The sequence below is a fragment of the Schistocerca nitens genome, chromosome 2, assembly GCF_023898315.1.
Source record: "Schistocerca nitens isolate TAMUIC-IGC-003100 chromosome 2, iqSchNite1.1, whole genome shotgun sequence".
Classification (NCBI taxonomy): domain Eukaryota; kingdom Metazoa; phylum Arthropoda; class Insecta; order Orthoptera; family Acrididae; genus Schistocerca; species Schistocerca nitens.
The window spans coordinates 409,239,397-409,259,558 of record NC_064615.1 but is presented as its reverse complement, the minus strand read 5'-3'; the positions used below and the strand labels follow the sequence as shown (position 1 = coordinate 409,259,558).

Sequence of the window (20,162 nt, the reverse complement as noted above, 5' to 3'; positions counted from 1 at the left end):
ATAAGTACAGTACTACCAATGGATTTGGAACAAACTAATTAATACAAATTCCTACTGAAATAAAGAGAGACAAAGAATGCAAAGACTACACAACACTGAGCTTCACATCTCTCACTTCTAAACTAAGAATAACGTATTACCAAATGGAGAAAAAAAGCTGTGGAGAACCTATCAGAGTATCAACCCAAATTTAGAAGGAACGAAAGACACAACGAAACCCATTCCAAGCCTACAAATTATCATCAAAATAGCTCTTCAGTTAGACAAAGATCTTCTGATCGCTTTATTTTCATAAATACGGCATTTAGCAATGTCAAATGGAATATATTTTTCAATTCTACTATGAGAGTAGGCTATAAGTGCAAGAAAATTGTTTAGCAACTCTACAGAACAAAACATCACTAACTAGAGAAGAAAAACAGTAGGAAAGAAGGTTATATTTATCATCCCGTGAATGAGAATTTCATTAGAGATGGAATATAAACTCTGGTTACGGAAGAATGTGGCAGGAAACTGGTTAGTGTTCCTACCTAAGGACAGTTTACAGAAGCAGTTTAGACTGTTTACAGAAACCATGGAAGACCTAAATCTAGGTGGATAGACAGATGTGTAAACTATCACCCTCCCTGAACATGAGATCAGTTTTACCTCACTCAGTAATTTAAGTGGGGTAGGGAAAATAAATCAAGTTAAGACTGCAACTTAGCACCATCACTATTTAAAATATATATTTATGGAGTAACTGAAGAATTTCAAACCCAAAATGCATATAGTATTAGATTACACAGAAAAACTTACAACAAAGTCAAAACTGCAGACTGCGTGGCATTACTGGTAGTAAAAGAAAATGAATGACTTCCTAGTTGCAAAATGATATGAGCATAATTACGACAATAATGAACATAATGAAATGTATATGGAAAATGGAGCAGAATGGTAACATCTGGTTAGGTGGAAAGAAACTAGGACACATAAACAAGTTCTGATACTTGGAAGACTTAGGTTTTCTGATGAAATACGCACAAGAAGCCTCTGGAATATAATTGCTCAGGATAAAGAAGCATTCAGTATGAAGTGTTATCTGCTGACACCTACGGCTCTCTTATCAAAGTAGTTATATAGTTTGTAAAAAGTTTTCTTGGGAGTATAGCAACATATTAATCACAAATCTGAATCTTGATGACAGAAGATAAGAGCCGTGAAGCTTTGAGGTGTGGTGCTGGTGCCAAATGCTGCATGTATCTTGGACAAGTAAAAGAACAAATGAAGAGGTATTAAGAAACACAGAAGAAGAACATAATTTAATGACAATAACTGCAGAGAGATGCAACAGTTACATCAAACATTAATTATGTCGCATCTCGGTACACTATTTTAAGATTCCCACTAACTGTAGGGTTGAGGAGACCACTAACTGTAGGGTTGAGGAGAGAATTGACAATTGACTGAAGCCATGAGGTGCATCAGAGCAATCTATGAAATAGTTATAAAGATGTAAGAGAATCCAATTATTTTAAGCCATTCAATTCCCATTATGGTCACTACATAGATCAAATGGGGCAACAACAATCAAAATATACACCTGGAAATGTGGCACAGATGTTGGATATTATGCCTACTCCTTGAACCTCAAAGAATTAGTAAACTCTTATAAGAATATAATATTCACACATATCCATCCGCACATATACAGACACAAGCAGACATGTCTGCTAGTGTCTGTACATGTGCGGGTGGATATGTGTGTGTGTGCGCGAGTCTGCTTGTGTCTGTATATGTGCGGATGGATGTGTGTGTGTGGGGGGGGAGGGGGGGGGCGTGCGCGCGAGTGTATACCTGTCCTTTTTACTCCCGGAGGTAAGTCTTTCCGCTCCCGGGATTGGAATGACTCCTTACCCTCTCCCTTAAAACCCACATCCTTTCGTCTTTCCCTTTCCTTCCCTCTTTCCTGATGAAGCAACCGTGGGTTGCAAAAGCTTGAATTTTGTATATATATGTGTGTGTGTGTGTTTGTGTGTCTATCAACATACCAACGCTTTCGTTTGGTAAGTAACATCTTCTTTGTTTTTAGATATATTTTTCCCACGTGGAATGTTTCCCTCTATTATATTCATATCTGACTATTTTTTATGGTTTAAGATGTGTGTATCAATCAAATCCCTTCTTTTAGTCAAGCTGGGCCATACATGTCTTTTTTTCGCAGTTCAATTCAGTACCACCTCATTAGTTACTCAATCTACCCATCTTATTTTCAGCATCTCTGTAGCATCATATTTCAAAAGCTCCTATTCTCATCTTGTCTGGACTGATTATAATCCACATTTCACTTCCGTAACTGACCACACTCCATACAAGTACCTTCAGAAAAGATTTCCCAACACATTTATATTAGATTTTAATAATAAACTGTTTTTCATAAAACTTTACTTACTACTGGCAGTCTGTATTTTATATCTTCCCAACCTCAGCCATCGTCAATTATTTTGCTGCTCAAATAGCAAAATTTCCTTACCTAATTTCCTCTGCATCGTCTGATTTAATTTGACTACATTCTATTACCTTCGTTTTACTTTTGTTGATGCTTGTCTTATAACCTCCTTTCAAGGCGCTACCCATTCCATTCCACTGTTCTTCTCAGTCCTTTGCTGTCTTTGCTGCTCTTACACAGAACCCTGAAGCACTCATCTTTGATCAGTAACACACCAATTCAATCTTTTCCTATTCAAGTCCCAAACCCTCCAGTGCTGCTTTACTGAACAGACAGATACCTCAGTCTTTTGAGCTTTTAGTCTTCTTACTGCTGCCCACATTTTCCAGAATTTATCAAATTCTGTGTCCAGCTTAATAATCCCTCTAGCTCTACCGTTCTGGCCTCAGACTGGCCAATCGTGACCTACCGATGGTCCTGTCATCCTCAGCCAATAGTGTCATCTGAACAGAGTATGGAGAGACATGGTGTCAATACTCTCTCAGCCATCGTCAGGTCTGCAAACCTTGGGGCCACTACTTCTCATTCAAGTAGCTCGTCAACTGGTATCACAAGGCTCAGTGGACCACAATCCAGTCCTCCCACCAAGGAGAAATCCCTTGCAGGACACCTGATACCTGAGTCCTTCGCGTGGCAGTCCACCAATCTCACCACTATTACAGTACTACTATTAAAAATCAATTTTGTTTTATTCCAGTCCATTGGATCCATGTTCTTGTTCAGAGTTACGTCCCTAACAACACACAAGTTTCCAATTTTCCACATACTCTAGTATTTCTCTTCACTTAGAAGAAAGGATCTACTGTTTCCGAGTCTGAGGTACTACAGCTTTTAACGATGTTACCTACCCATCATATCATTATTTCCACTTCACTTCCTCTGTTTAATATGCCATTAGTTAGGAGAATTGTAGTTGCATATAATCATAGATGACAAATGATGTTCAAAAGACAATAAAATCATTACACATCAATACAAGTAAATGTAATTCAGACTACAAGAAATTAAGTGCACAAGATTTTTACCTGTAATTTGTTGTTTCTGGTAAGCGATGATCTGATCGGTAACATATTACTTCGAGCCCAAAGCGATTGTTGGTTCCACTTTCTTCCATGAAAGCTTGGCACATCATTGAAAAAGATATATATGGGTAAAAGTATGACATTCCCATTTTTGCCTCATATAACGTAGTTGATAAAACATCCCATAATATCTTGAAGAAAGAAAAATGATGAACAGGAAAAGAAACAACAGGAATGTTCATGCCACGCACTGAAACATTATAAGGGCCTGTCAAAGGAACATCGAGTCTATTCCAAACCATTGGTTCACCCTCACGAGTTGAACTCTGCCAAACACTCAGTCGTACATGTGGCCCAAAATGCTCCACAATTTCATGATAATCTGGTACTGGAAGTCGAATGTACACCTAATGAAAATAAGGAAAAGATGCAAAAACATGAGTTTAATTTGGTAAAAATAAATGAACACATTCTCTATTTCAGATAAACAGAATTAAAGAATTTATGACACAGTTTTAAAACAATGGCCAGCATTGTTAGCTTAAATAGTTGGAAATAATCATTCTATGTCTACAGTTGCCAATCCTTAGTAATAGTATAATATTTTTCTTTAAAGTTTATCTGCGAGTGAAATAGAAACTTTAACTTTCACATCTATGACTTATCAGCCTGAATATTAGGCAGTGTACAAGACTAGAAACTGAAATTTTATAGTAATGATATTGGAGATAAAGAGTCCAAAAGTTAAATCAGCAATTATGAAAAAAGGCGGTGGTCGGCGACGTCACCCAACAGCAAACCCGTAAATTATTTGAACGAAAAAACCCTTTTATATTAAGAAACTGGGTGGAATGGCCCTGTGGTTAAAACAACAGGCTTGCTTCAGGAGGAATGTGGTTCAAATTCCTATCAGTCCTTCAAGAGATATCTTTTCTGTGTCTGTGAAAGGGTCACACATCTTTCCTTCAACCTTGGACAACTGAAATAGTGTTTTTAATATCCTTTATTTTTTAAGTATGTTAAATTCTAAGCTTTTCTTACCACAGCGAGAAAATGAGTATTGCCTATTTCTAAAACGTGAGACACTTCATAATTCACATGAGTTTTGTGGTATGTACCTTTTATTCCAGCTGATTTACCACCAATTTATGCAGGACTTCACCCATTTACCTTATTGCTACAAAGCTCTTTATTATGGGCTTGATTTTAAATACCTTCGCAATGACACATGAATGTCATTTTTGGATCACACTTTTTCTTACTTAAATGCCTTCATCAACAAACAACAAATCTCTAAGATGCACTTTTCACTTTCTCAGTCTTAAAGTGCTTCAATGGAGAAAAGTATGGAAAATTACGCTCTTACAGCCGGTCAACTATGAGTTCATATGAAACAGAACGCAAATATTTTCGAGGAAAAAAGCCCACTGATTTAGGAAACACTCACACAGTTCCTAAACTGAGTTTCGTTTGAAATTTTCAGTTTCTCTTTTACACGATAGTTACAGTATTTGGTACTGGAAAGTGTTTTATTGTCTCTTGCTTGATTGTGCAACTCTCTACAAATCAAAACAAACACTTGAAATCAACATCACTCCTTACTTCGAGAAAGCAGCACACAATGTGTTAAAGAAATCCCTCTGCCTCTAATGGAGTCTTATGTAGTTACAGTTAGGTACAAGATACATCAATAAATCAAATGTTATCACACAGGCACATGAGTAACAACATGGTACATTTTATTAGTTAATGACACCCCACTTACCGGCTGTCTATTCTGATCAAACTGATGACCATGAGGACCCAACATGATGACGGGGGAAGCTAGAGCGTATGCATGGTGTTCTCCTGTAGTAAGCATATGAGGTTCACTATCAAACAATATGCGCAAGTATGCATCAAGATCATGCTCTAAACATCCCTGAGGAAAAACTACTTCAACACCAGGAACTTCTTCCAGGTAAAGACGTCCTCCACGGCGACTACGAATGTGTCGCATAACTTCTGGGTATGGCTCTTCCATGATTACAGTGAAGAGACTGAAATGGCCTGCTGTTATCACGAGATACCCATTGCTGTGGTGGAGCAAGAAATACACAAAGTTATCTTCTGATGGATGGTAAGAAAGTGGATGCTAACGGATCACACAACAGGCACACAGGATCGAATGTGCATGCACACAAAGGAAGAAACAATTAAAAAATAATAATGATAATAATAATAGTAATAGTAATAATACCATTCTGATAGAGGAAATAGACTTACTTCTGCTCACTACAGCTACAATAAAGTCTTGTTCATTCCTGTGGTAGTCGTGAGAATGAATTATTTAACTGCACCACAGGTGCAATTGGTTTACAATTGTTACACTTATTACTCACACAAAGAAAAAATTAAGGATAAATTATGCGATATCATATAAGAACACTGGCATTCATCCTACCTGTATGAATAATCCTTCTGGGGTAGCCTTTTCCAGCAAGGAAGTTCGCCATCTGGCGTATTGCTGCATAGACAAACAAGCCATTTTTCATCCTGAGGTTCAATGCTAAGTGGAATGGAAAGAAGTGCTGGATAACTCTCATGAAAATGAACACCATGAGGTTCCACAGACACCACAGGACTAACATGGTGAACACGCATACTTCGTGACAATCCATGCCTGAAAAATAGAGTCAAGAATATTAAGTAACCAAATCGGACATGGTATTTCATTGGCAGCCAAAATGGTTAGCTGAAAACAGTGGAATATTATACAGTGCACACATTATCTCAGTCTGACGTATAGAAGCAAATGCCGTTGCAATAACTAATATTTAAGTTCAGTACTACCTAAAGTTACATATAAAAGTAACAGTATATAATACCATCCTAGTTTTCAGAAGTATTAATTCCTTCCTTGGGGAGGAGTAAGGGGGATACATTTGCCACAGTTAAAGAGGAAATATAGGTCACTCAGGTCCAAGGATGACAGGGACTCATCTGTAGTGAGGATGTTGGGCTACCATGCTACGCTGTCTCCAGCTGAGATACATTTGAGTGAATCTAAGTACACCCCCGACACCTCAAACCAGGAAACTTCTATATACTAATCTAATGATGTCAAAATTCAAAAGCTGTAGTTTGTTGTTAACAGAGCAAAAATCAGATGATGGATTATTATATCTGTTACGCAGTCATGTAGCTGCAACTGTCCCTATGATGGAAGAAGTGACAAGTTTGAAAATTATATGTACCAGAAATTATTGCTAACAAGAGATTGTTATTCAAAACTGTTTGTTATTAAAAAAAAATTATTTGCTCTTAACTTTGAATGGCAGTTTTGGCATTTAAACAGTTTTCAAACAAGATCAAGTGTCATGATATCATTATCTTTCCTCTTATGCAATGATGTATACCCCAAAGTAACCTAAAATGTAGAATGTGACATTATAGCACCTACTATGCAGATAATTTGGCATTTAGGTAGGAAGCATTTTATATATTCCAGGTGTTTGAAAATGCCACAAATGCTGAAACTGGGAGTCAGAGTTAAGAATATATAAAACATTTTACAATGACCAGTTTGGAATAACGACCTTCTTCGAAAAATTTCCACTGACTGAGGAACCAGCTGCAGCAAAGTTCATAGTGTCGCAGACATGGAGTTATCACAAAGAACTGTTGCTGTAACAGCTTCAAATGTAGACCTGCATGATGCGATTGGAATACCTTCAACAAGCAGGAAGTGCACGTTGAGTATCACTGTCCAACGGGTAACAGTGTGCAAAAATCAACTGACAAAGCACTTGATTTAAATCATCAAATTGGATTACTTACTGATTGAGAACAAAAAAGAGAGTTCCCAGTAATACTGTGTTTATATATTTTCTATGAATGGAACAACCTCTTAGCAATTCCACAAATTCTGCACTGAATACCTCCTGAAAAACAGGACTCATAGCACAATAAACTTACAGTATTCCACATAGTTGCAGTCAAGCCATCACTTTCAGCTGAGGGATGCAACAGTATACTGAAATGTTACAGACAGCATTTGAGAGAACACATACCATGAAAATTCTCTATCCATATCATCGTTTAATGTATATTAAGTGAAGTGACTTACTGCAGACAAACTCAAGCAAAATCTTGTACTAGTAGAAATTGTTAAGATTTAACCAAACCTGACAAAATTGAAGGAATAGTTGATCTTGGCCAAAACTAATTATAACTGAAGATTTACCAGAGTGTACCGTGATATGGTGCATACAATGATGTGTAGGTGGGGGATGGAAGTAGGGGACAGTGAGGCAAATTGTATGATGAGACTGTCTTAAATATAACAAGGAGGTTAAAAATGGATGCTATGCAGATATGAACAGATTAGATTAGATTAATACTTGTTCCATAGATCATGAATACAACACTTCGTAATGATGTGGAACATGTCGGTTAATAAAAGATGTCTGTACAAGATATTACATTACACAAAATATTGCATGACACTACTAATGTGTTCCCCCCCCCCCCCCTTAATTTATATCTAAAAATTCAGCCAATGAGTAGAAGGAGTTGTCATCTAGAAATTCTTTTAACTTATTTTTAAATGTTAGTTGGCTATCTGTCAGGCTTTTGATGCTGTTTGGTAGGTGACCAAAGACTTTTGTGGCAGCATAATTTACCCCTTTCTGTGCCAAAGTCAGATTTAACCCTGCATACTGAAGATCATCCTTTCTCCTGGTGTTATAGCTATGCACACTGCTATTACTTTTGAACTGGGCTGGATTATTAACAACAAATTTCATAAGTGAATATATATACTGTGAGGTTACTGTGAGGATCCCTAGATCCTTAAATAGATGTCTGCAGGATGACCGTGGGTGGGCTCCAGAAATTATTCCGATTACATGTTTTTGAGCAATGAATACTTTTCTACTCAACGATGAATTACCCCAGAATATGATGCCATACGACAGCAGTGAATGAAAGTAGGCATAGTAAGCTAATTTACTGAGATTCATATCACCAAAATTTGCAATAACCCTAATAGCATACGTAGCTGAACTCAGACGTTTCAGCAGACCATCAATGTGTAGCTTCCAGTTTAACCTCTCATCAATGAACACACCTAAAAATTTTGAAAATTCTAACTTAGCTACAGACTTCTGTTCAAAGTCTATATTTATTACTGGAGTTGTGCCATTTACTGTACGGAACTGTATATACTGTGTTTTATCAAAATTTAAAGAGAGTCCGTTTGCTGAGAACCACTGAATAATTTTGTGAAAAACATCATTTACAATTACATCACTTAGTTCTTGGTTTTTATCAAGAACAGTAAAGGACCTAAGACCGAACCCTGTGGGACCCCGTACTTGATAGCCCCCCAGTTTGAGGAATCAGCTGTTGTTTTAACATTACATGAACCACTTATTTCAACTTTCTGCATTCGTCCAGTTAAGTATGAATTAAACCATTTGTGCACTGCCCCCCTCAAACCATAATGATTTAAGAATTCCATGATTTACACAATCAAAGGCCTTTGAGAGATCACAAAAAATACCAATGGGTGATGTCCGGTTATTCAGAGCATTTAATATTTGATCAGTGAAAGTGTAAATAGCATTTTCTGTTGAAAAGCCTTTCTGAAAACCGAACTGACATTTTGTTAGTACTTTATTTTTACAAATATGGGAGGCTACTCTTGAATACATTACTTTCTCAAAAATTTTTGATAGAGCTGTCATAAGAGAGATTGGGCAGTAGTTGTTCACATCCGACGTATCCCCCTTTTTATGCAATAGTTTTACAATGGCATATTTCAGTCTATCGGGGAAAACACCCTGCTCCAAAGAGCTATTACATACGTGGCTGAGAATCCTACTTATCTGTGGGGAACAAGCTTTAAGTACCTTGCTGGAAAGGCCATCAATTCCGTAAGAGCTTTTACTTTTCAGTGAGTTTATTATTTTACTGATTTCAGAGGGAGAGGTTGGTGGAATTACAGTTGTTTCAAACTGCACAGGTATGGCCTCTTCTATTAGTAGCCTTGCCTCTTCTAGTGAAGATCTAGATCCTATTTTCTCCACAACATTTAAAAAATCTTTATTGAAAACATTTTCAATTTCTGATTGTTTGTTAGTACACTTGTCATTCAGTTTATGGCACTAAAGTCTTCCTGTGCTCTTGGTTGCCCTGTTTCCCTTTCAATAATATTCCAAATTGCTTTAATTTTATTATCAGAGTTACTGATCTCAGACATGATACACATGCTTCTGGACTTTTTAATAACTTTTCTTAGTACCGCACAATAGTTCTTATAATATTGAACAATTTCGGGGTCAGTACTCCCTCTTGCTGTTAGATACAGTTCTCTTTTACGGTTGCAAGATATTCATATTCCTTTAGTTAGCCATGGTTTTTTATATGTTTTCTTGGAATTATGTTTAACTATTTTCTTGAGAAAACAATTTTCAAATACCCTTAAAAATGTATCGTGAAATAAGTTATATTTCAAGTTTGCATCAGATGTCAGCACAAGACAGACTAGCACAGAGAGCTGCACTGCTTGTGTCTATAGAGTTATAACAACATGCAACAATTACCAATACACAAATTATTACTGATAAAACAGTTAAGCAGTTCATTATTCATTACAATCAAATCTACAACTCTACTCTAATGACCATGAAAATTTTTTTAAAGGAAACTGAGAACCTTGAATTCCCAGGTACAATTAAACACTTTACTGTTTTGGAATTATGGACAGTTTATATAATGCAGCAACTGCTGCTCTAGCACGTGCTAATGATCATTTGAATGATCTCCTGTTACCTCCTAAGGATTTTTGATGAGACATTTACTTACACTATGAAATGCAGGAGATGGGGGGGGGGGGGGGGGGAGGAGGAGGATATGAATACGAAAAAGAATGTGTATAATATGCAGGAAAGGGTCTCCATTACAAATTCAGAATGTTAATACCAATATGACTGATGATGAATTAGCTTTAATCATCACTAACCTCTTATCAGATTATAAACGTTATTTACAATTTTATCACAATTACATTTGTTTAGTATTTTGGGTGCTGTTCAATACCTTTGTTCATTTCTCAAAATGAATAATTTTAGTAATTCAAGACACAAGATATTGGTTACTCTTATAGTAGAATTTTCTACGTGAATGTTGAGATACAAAGATGCTTATCTGTCCTAACACACTGTTTATGATAGCCTAGTATACGGTTATGTAAGAGATTTAATAAAGAGTGTTCAACCCCTCAACTACTGCCCCAAAATTAGAAATTGTTTAATCAAACACTCCAGAAACAGTTTGCAGACTGTGTCATACTATTTTAACCCAACACTTCATTTAACTTTTATGCGGAAAACTTCCATGTCGCATTTTAGCACACAGTTACAAACTAGCAACTTTCTGGCTGGTTTGACACTCAAGAATTGTCTAGTGACTTTTTCCACATGCCCTAGGGCATGCCGTATGATAGATAAATTTTCTCAGCTCCCACTTTGTGCACATTTAAAATTTAATTTAAACAGCTTATGGGATTATCTAAGAAGACAGACATTCAAATGCTCATTTATTCCTTGTGTAGCGATAGAAAAAGCCTACAACAACGTTAAATGTAATACATTCTTTGAAATTTTGGATGTAACAGGTGTAAAATACATAAAGCAAAATTTTACAGAATCCAGCCTGCAGATGTAAGAGTTTAAGGACATGAAGAGAAGTTTTAATTTTGAAGGAAGTAATCCCCAATGATATTCAATCCGCATGTTGAGCAAGCAGTAAAAGAAAGCACAGGGGAATTTGGAAAGGTGATCAAAGTTCAGAGAGCAGAAATGAAAATTTTAAGGCTTGCCAATGACACTGTAATTCTGTCAGAGATAGAAAAGGACTTGAAAGAGCAGCTGGACAGAATGGACAGTGTCCTGAAAGGAAGATATAAGATGAACATCAACAAAAGTAAAAAAACAAGTACGCAATAGAATGTAATCAAAACAAATCAAGTGATGCTGAAGACATTAGCCTAGATCAAGAAATGACACACTAAAAGTAGTACAACTAAATAGCACAGTCTGGTTAGTAAAATAACTGGTGGACAGCCAAAGTAAAGAGAACATAAAATGTAGACTGGCAATGACAAGAGAAGCATCCCTAAATAAGATAAATTTGTGCACATCAAACATAAATTTAAGTGTTAGATAGCCTTTTCTGAAGGTATCTGTCTGCTGTGTAGCCTTGAACAGAACTAAAACATGGATGATAAGCAAACTGGAAGAACAGAACAGAAGCTTTTGAAATGTGATGGTGCAGAAGAATGCCGAGGAGTACATGGGTAGATTGTGTAATGAAGATGTAGATGTACCGAGTAGAACTATAGAGAAAAGAAATTTGTGACACAACTTGACTAATAGGAGAGATTGATTGGTGATATGAAGGATAAGTAAAACAGTCAGCAATCCAAAGATTGTTTTGAACACCACAGCAATCCAAAGATTGTTTTGAACACCACAGTGCTTTACTAGGCATGGTCCTGTTGAAGTTGGTACAACGTTGGCCTTCTCCAACTTCTGAATTATCCAGCCAGTTGCGGATGCACCCACAGTTTAATGTGAATTCCAAATCATGGTGCAACTTCGCATTTTTCACACGAACAAACATTGCCAGAGATGAAAGATTTGAAAAATGACATAAAAATCCTAGGATTGACCAGGAATCAAATCCAAGACCTTTAGACTTGTAGTCTAGCACTTTACCCACAGACACTGAGACACCAAGAAATCATAAATTTAGTGTTGGCGAGAACTGGGGAGGCTTCATTAGTAGTTTTCAGATGAAGAGGCTTGAACAAGGTACAGTAGCATCGAGAGCCACATCAAACCAACCAGTGTTCAGAGTGAGAACAACAACACACAGAAGGTTTTAAAGAAAACCAAGATGAAGGTTGGAAAAAAAACACAGGTAAATTATAAAAACTTTAAAGTTTTCCAGTGACAAAGTAATTCCCTCAGAGACAGCAAAGGACTTGAAAGACCAGCTGAACTTAATATATACCATCTTGAAAAAGTGATTGCAACAAAAACAAACCAAGAGTAATGAAGTTAGAGAATAAGATCCCGAATGTAGTAGCACTGCCCATTCAAGTCGAGTCGCATTTTGCAGATAACGAGTCGACTCGCATTTTGCAGATAACGACGATGCAGCACCGCTGGCCGCCGATAGTGACACCCTGGTCTAATGAGATCTATGGGCTGCCATGGCAAGACGTAAGAGTTTTACCTTCCATGGTTGCAACAGGCGACATATCTGGACCATTTGAGACAATGAATTCATTGAACTATGCGAGATAAATTCAATTATTATTGGTACCATACCTAAGTCCCATGTTCATTCCTCTGTGATCCTACAATCCAGCTGACCTGATAGCACTGCAAAAAGAACCCTGTGTTGGATTTTTGAGTAAATGGTGTACTGCAGCTTTTTCATTGCATACTGTTGTTAGTAACTGTTGGTGTAATGAATGGTAAGAAGTGAACAAAACGAACTGTGAGTCATTGTCAGTGGCCAATAAGAGCAGTCATTTATAATTTCCTGTGGTTCATAAATGATGTGAGTTGGTGTTTCTCTCTATTACGTTGGAATTTAACCACATCCTCGGAATTTTCAGAAAAAAATCAAAAATGAGGCGTACAAGTAGGTTATTGCAATGGTGAACATATATCTTGGGCTATGATGGCAATCATATTTTCATGTTGAGATTCATTGGCTTTTCCAACTGATAAGCAAATTGTCACATTCCAACCTAACCTAGGCCTTGTGCTAAGCTGCAGGTGTATCTGTCACACTATCCAGTTTTCTTGACAGTATCCATATAGAAAACAAATCAATTCGCATATTGAGCTAAAAGAAATCGTTAGATTCAATGAGAATCATTGGCTACAGTATACTACCAACCAAAGGGCTATAATGGATGCAAACAAACTGCTAACAGTAACACACGGTGAAAGAACTTAGCACACGCCACACTGATGCAGATTTTTATATCATCATCATCATTTTCTTTTTCAATACTTTTACTTCTGTATTAATTAAGAACATCTTGAATACTACAATATGTTGGGGGCAAGTGATATAATATCATTACTGTCAATAGCTCAGTGTTAACAGCCAATTTCAGTAAATTCAATCACCATGCATATGGGCTCCCTTAGCAGGCTATGATAAATAAAAGATAGTCAGAAAACTAATGTCTTGAACTCACAAATGAGATTCATTAAAATTAAATAACATAATTCATTAAAATTAAATAACAGAACTGAAAGATAGAGATAAATTGCCTTCAAGACCATTTAAACACACAACAAAACGAGGGAAAAAAAGTATAGCTTGAACAATAAAGGAAAATCAATGGTCACTGACACACACAAAAAAAAAAATGATAACACCTGCCAGTCATAGCTACACCACTATCCTGGTATCTACATTTTTAATAGAAATCTGATGATCTACCTCCAAGCTTCAGTTATGAAAGCTTATACTAACTAGTATTAAGGGCAACATCATCCTGTATGAGCAAATCTAAGTGATAACTTCCAGGCTACGCACCCACAATAATTGTATTTGGTTATCTGTGATGTAGACTCATATGTTACCCAAGCCATCCTCCACCTCAAAAGTAATTATGTAAAATAAAGTACAATCAATACACATAAATGATCCTTTGAGTTTACTGTAACTCTGTAAAGACACTGTGTGATAGCCACAAGTGTATTTTCTAAATTTTACTCAGTTCAGCCTAATTAGGTCTAGGAATCTCAGTGCAGATGATACTGTAACAGATCCCCAGAAATAAACTGACATTATACCAGCTGTCATGTCACCTTCCAATACATGTATTCAATATCCACAGTTTTTGTTTTGGCGAATCCAAAAAACGTAATAATAAAAAAACCGGGCTGTGATGATTGACATGTAGATTTGCCAGAGATCTATGTTAGGTTGGGAATTGTCAGTCTGGTTGTGAGTTGGCAAGGCCAATGACAAAAAAAAATTGTTGTTGTGACTGACTGACTGATCTGTAGCTTAGCCCACGTGAAAAAATCTATAGCATCATGTTACAATCATCATACTGTTTATGGCATTCATCTCAAGTCTTCTATGTGGCTGGTCAAAGCTGACAATGCATATTGAACATTTCTCTATATTCATCTGATGAACAGAGATAAATACTGCATGACACTGTACACATGTAAGTGTAAAGATGTTTAATATTACATTTTTGTTTTGTCATCTATATGTTGAAAGGCCAGACAAATGTGTAGTTCCTGAAGAGGGGCAGCAGTATTTTCACTAGTTGCAGGGCAATAGTCTGGATGATTCACTAATCTGACCTTGCATCCACAACCGGAACAGCCTTCCTGCACTGATACTGTGAACACCTGAATGCAAGGGGAAACTATAGCCATAATTTTTCTCAATGGCATGCAGCTCTACTGCATGGCCAAATGATGATGGCTTCCTCTTGGGTAAAATATTCTGCTGGGATTACTCAGGAGGATGTCGTCATCAAGAGAAACAAAATTGGCATTCTGTGGACTGGAGTCTGGAATGTTAGATCACTTAATCGGGAAAGAAAGTGAGAAAATTTAAAAAGGGAAATGGATTGGTTGAAGTTGGATACAATGGGAATTAGTGACATTTGGTGGCAGGAGGAACAGGACTTCTGGTCAGGTGTACACAGGGTTATAAGTACAAAAATCAAATATAATGGAGGAGTTGCTTTAATAATGAATAAGAAAACAGGAATGCAGGTAGGCTACTATGAACAGCATAGTGAATGTATTATTGTAGCAAAGATAGACACGAAGCCCATACACTACACAGTAGTACAAGTTTATATGCTAATTAGCTCCGCAGATGATGAAAAGATTGAAGAATTGTATGATGATATAAAAGGACTTATTCAGATAGTTAAGGAAGACGAAAATTTAATAGTGTTGGGGAACTGGAATTAGATAACAGGAAAAGGAAGAGAAGGAAAAATAGTAGGTGAATATGGACTGGCATAAGGGAATGAAAGAGGAAGCCACCTGTTAGAATTGTGCTCAGAGCTTAATTTAATCATCACTAACATTTGGTTAAGAATTGAAAAAGAAGATTACATGGAAGGGACCTGGAGACACGGGAAGGTTTCCGACTGATTATATAATAGTTAGAGAGTTAGGAAACATTTCCAGGGACACATGTGGACTCTGGCCCGAATTTATTGGTTAAAAACTGTAGATTAAAACTGAAGAAAGTGGGAAAAAGGTTGGGAATTAAGGATATGGGACCTGGATAAGTTGAAAGAACCAAAAGTTTGTGAGAGTTTCAGAGGGAGCATTAGACAACATTGACTACAACATTGAAAAGGAGTACAGTAGAAGACAAATGGGTAGCTTTAAGAGATAAAATAGTGAAGGCAGAAGAGGATCAATTAGGTACAAAAACAAGGCCTAGTAGAAATTCTTGGATAACAAAAAATATTAAAGTCCATTAATGAAAGAGAAAATATGAAAATGTAGCAAATCACACAGGTGAGAAGGAATACAAACGTTTAAAAATCAAAAGCTCCTATGGGAAACCAGTCCTAACCAAAGAAAGAAAGCTGAAAGGTGGAAGGAATACACACCAATCAGCCAGAACATTACGACCACCTACTTAATAGTCGATATGTCCACCTTTAGCAGGGATACCAGCAGTCACATCCTGGCATGGAAGCAATGAGGCCTTGATAGGTCTCTGGAGGGAGTTGGCACCACATCAGGACACACAGGTCACCTACTTCCTGTTAATTCCTAGTACAGCAGGGGGGGGGGGGGGTGTGAGCTCTGACATTACGTTCAATCACATCCCAGATGTGCTCGATGCAGTTCAGATCTGGTGAGCTGGGGAGCCAGCACATCAATTAGAACTTGCCATTGTGTTCCTCAAACCACTCCATCATGATCCTGGCCTTGTGTTATGGGGCATTATCCTGTTGGATAGTGCCACTGCCATCGGAAACATGATCATCATGAAAGAGTATACGTCATCTGCAACCAGTGTACGATACTCCTTGGGTGTCAGAGCGTCTGGCACGAGCTCCACTGAAGCCATGGATGCCCACATGAAAGTTCCCTGGAACATAATGGAGCAGCTGCCAGCTCTCTCTGGCCCACAGTACAGGTGTCAAGGAGCTGTTCGTCGGGAGGTAGCGGATTCGTGTCCTTTCGTCAGCACAATCAAGAAGATATCAAGATTCATAAGATCATGCAACCGCTCTGCTACTACGCCAATGTCTAGTGCCGATGGTCATGTGCCCACTTCAGTTGTAGTTGCTGATGTCATGGTGTTAACATTGGCACATGCTTGGGTCGTTGGCTGCGAAAGCCTATTGTTAGAAGTGCTTGTGTGTTCAGACACATTTGCAATCTGCAGACCATTAATGCCTGATGTTAGTTCCGCCCACAGTTCGGTGCCTGTCATATTTTACAAGTCTGTCCAGCTTACAATGTCAGATATCTGTAAATGAGGGGTGGCCACCCAACCCCACAATATCTGGACTTTGTGTCGCCTCGGGTTCACCAAGTGTTGAATACACTCACCACAGCACTCCTCGAACATCTGACAAGTTGTGCAGTTTCCAAAATTCCGTTAGAACTACTAGTAGCCTTGGGAGAGCCAGCCATGATAAAACTCTTTCATCTGGTGTGCAAGATGTATAAGACAAGCAAAATACCATCGAACTTCAGGAAGAATGTCACAAGTCCAGTTCCAAAGAAAGCAGCTGCTGACTGATGAGAAAATTACTGAACTATCAGTTTAACAAGTCATGGCCACAACATACCAACACGAATTCTTTACATAAGAATGGAAAAACGTAAAAGCTGACCTCGGGGAAGATCAATTTGGATGCCAGATAAACGTAGGAACACGCGAGGCAATACTGACCCTATGACTTACATCAGAAGATATTTTACCAACATTCTAAGACAAAATTATTAGAAGAGGAAATAAAGAGCTATGCCAGAAAGATGGCCTCAGCAGAAGCTTTTCATACTGTGTCGGCTTTGGTCTGTGTACAACTACAAGAAGACTTTCACTGCTTACTTCAATATAATTTCATAGACAAATTAGAGAAAACTGGTACATTTATATGGGAACCTCTCAATAACTGGTGGATTGTAGAGGCATGAATTGACAAGTACATAATAGTAATAAGAGTAGCAACCGAAATGAAGCTTCCTGGCAGATTAAAACTGTGTGCCAGACCAAGACTCAAACTCAGGACCTTTGCCTTTGGCGGGCAACTGCTCTACCATCTGAGCTACCCATGAAAAGGTCCTGAGTTCGAGTCTCAGTCCAGTACACAGTTTTAATCTGCCAGGAAGTTTCATATCAGCGCACACTCTGCTGCAGAGTAAAATCTCTTTCTGACAACAGAAATGGTTTTCAATGAATGCTGATAACAGAGAATATTTTTGGTGTGTTTAAATACATATAGTAGTACAAAGAGCTTACACCAACTCCTGTATTCACATCAAACCTCTACAAAGAATGACCTTGTCAAAATGAAACATTCAAATCACAAGGATTGATCTGACCATGTATTTGATGCCACCCAGTCACATGACAGTGTAGTTATCCTATGATCAGAGATATCTAAAATTTGACCACTTACTGCACAGGCACAGTAACAAATATTAGAGGCAAGAGAATAGCTTATAAGCTGTGATGCCTTTTTACTTAACCAATGTGAATTAATATTTTCTCCCTTTTATAAACAAGAAGGACAACTTTTTCTTGTACACAAATGGAGAATTTCACACAGTAGGCCCTAATAAAGTAAGCCTATCAGACAGCTTTACAGTATGATATTCTAAATTTCATTCTTCTCCTCCTTATGTGGGCCACGCTTCTTCGAATTTTTATACATGAAGCAGATTTCTAGTAATTCCTACCTTCCAACCTTTTCAAAATCATCACACTGTTACAGTAAGTAGTAAGGCAATTACCTGTAAAAATTGGTGCTTTCTCCAGACTTCACATTAATTCTGAATTCTCCTTTATAGCCACTACTGTTTATTTTAGGAATGATCGCTGTGACCTGACCACTCTTCAATAATGTTACTTCTACACTCTCCCGCAAATGGCTGTAGTAACGCTGTTCTGCTTCAGAATCCCACTCGATTTTGTTTTGAGTTTCGCAGTCATTCCCATCAGAATCCCAAGCAGCACATGACAGATCCGTTGGTTTATTATCAAGCTCCTCAAAATCCTGCTCCTGGCCAGTCACACTACCAACACTGCTTGACCCACTATCTAGTTCAGTTACTCCAGTTATGGATTCACACTGACAACTCTCTACAGAACTAACTGGTGAAAAATCGTTGGCTGCTGAACAGTTCCTCGATCCTTCTGACGCAGTTCCGTAATCGCTAGTGTTGGCCAGGTTCTCCAGCGTGACACACCTCCCACCAGTGGATATTCTCAGTTCTTTAGGAGCAGTGCGCACTTCACTTTGTATATTATCTCTTCCTAGCGCTTTTCGCTGCGTTCGTGTAAGTACACCCGAGAAAATATTTCGCTGGACGTGGCAAGGTGGAGGTTTGATAGGTGGCTTCATCAGATGCTGTTCTGACGTATCGGCACCCACTTCCAGACTCTCTTGAACATTTGACACCACGTATCCGCACGTCTTCTGCCATAATTTTGTTGCACTTCGAGTCACTCGAACATGTTTTCCGTATGACTTGTCTTCGTGTTGACCTTTCACCGCCCTCTCGCACAGTCCAGCATCCAGGACACCATTTGATCGAGTAATTCGCTTTTTATTGTGCACTGCACTTTCGTTTGAATCAGCAAAACCTGTAACTTCTGATTTTTCCGTGGGAACACAGGACCGCCTGACATCTCCCCTTAACATCGCAATTACACATAATGCTTGTTAATTTACTATTTGTTGTGCACCAAGTTTACAGGCGGAACCGTTTTCTCATGTCAGAATACAATTTTTAACCACACTTCTCAGACATACGACGAAGAAATATTACAACATTCCGGAACACGCATATTACCAAACGTCTACAACACATAAAAATATAATACACTGCTCATTATCGTTAAGATTTCGAACTGAAAAACACATTTATGCAATATTGTAAACAAGACGCTTTCTCCACTGGCAGCCATATTGCACTAAAATTCAATCATGATGGCATACTGTTACCAACATTGTCCAGCCATAATTAACCGTTTCCACCGCTTGCATGCTTCCACAAGCGTCGTTGCACTGACAAAACATACAAAATAAAGAGTTACGTGAGCAGTTTTGACAGAATTGTCAACACAATATAACATTCACTTAAAAAATTATAATGTTTATTTTCAGAAATTTTGGCAGCACTGCTACTTGTTATGATGCATGATCTTTGCTTAGTAAGTAAATAGTACGGGTAAAATGTCAGGCACTTGCAAGTTCAAACAAGTTGATGGAAGGCGGCAACTTTAAAACATTGTAATATAATGAACATAACGCAGAAGAAAGCTGACACGGACAAAAGAGATGCTCACGTTTGTCCAGTAATACTAGCACCGTATGTTCCGATCCGCTATGGCTGTATTGG

The 20,162-nt window shown here is 37.8% G+C and overlaps 1 protein-coding gene across 1 annotated transcript in view; it reads right to left on the bottom strand.

Moving 5' to 3' along the window:
* The window catches only part of LOC126236265 (uncharacterized), a 111,321-nt gene extending 91,609 nt beyond the window's left edge, over positions 1 to 19,712 (bottom strand). Inside the window, exons 1-4 of the mRNA XM_049945417.1 lie at positions 18,552 to 19,712; positions 5,954 to 6,172; positions 5,276 to 5,585; positions 3,514 to 3,917 (exon numbers count right to left, since the gene is read on the bottom strand). Of these exons, the coding sequence (XP_049801374.1) occupies positions 3,514 to 3,917; positions 5,276 to 5,585; positions 5,954 to 6,172; positions 18,552 to 19,462 (1,844 nt within the window). The 5' untranslated portion in view covers positions 19,463 to 19,712. The remainder of the gene's footprint in view (positions 1 to 3,513; positions 3,918 to 5,275; positions 5,586 to 5,953; positions 6,173 to 18,551) is intronic.
* Positions 19,713 to 20,162: the final 450 nt, after the last annotated feature.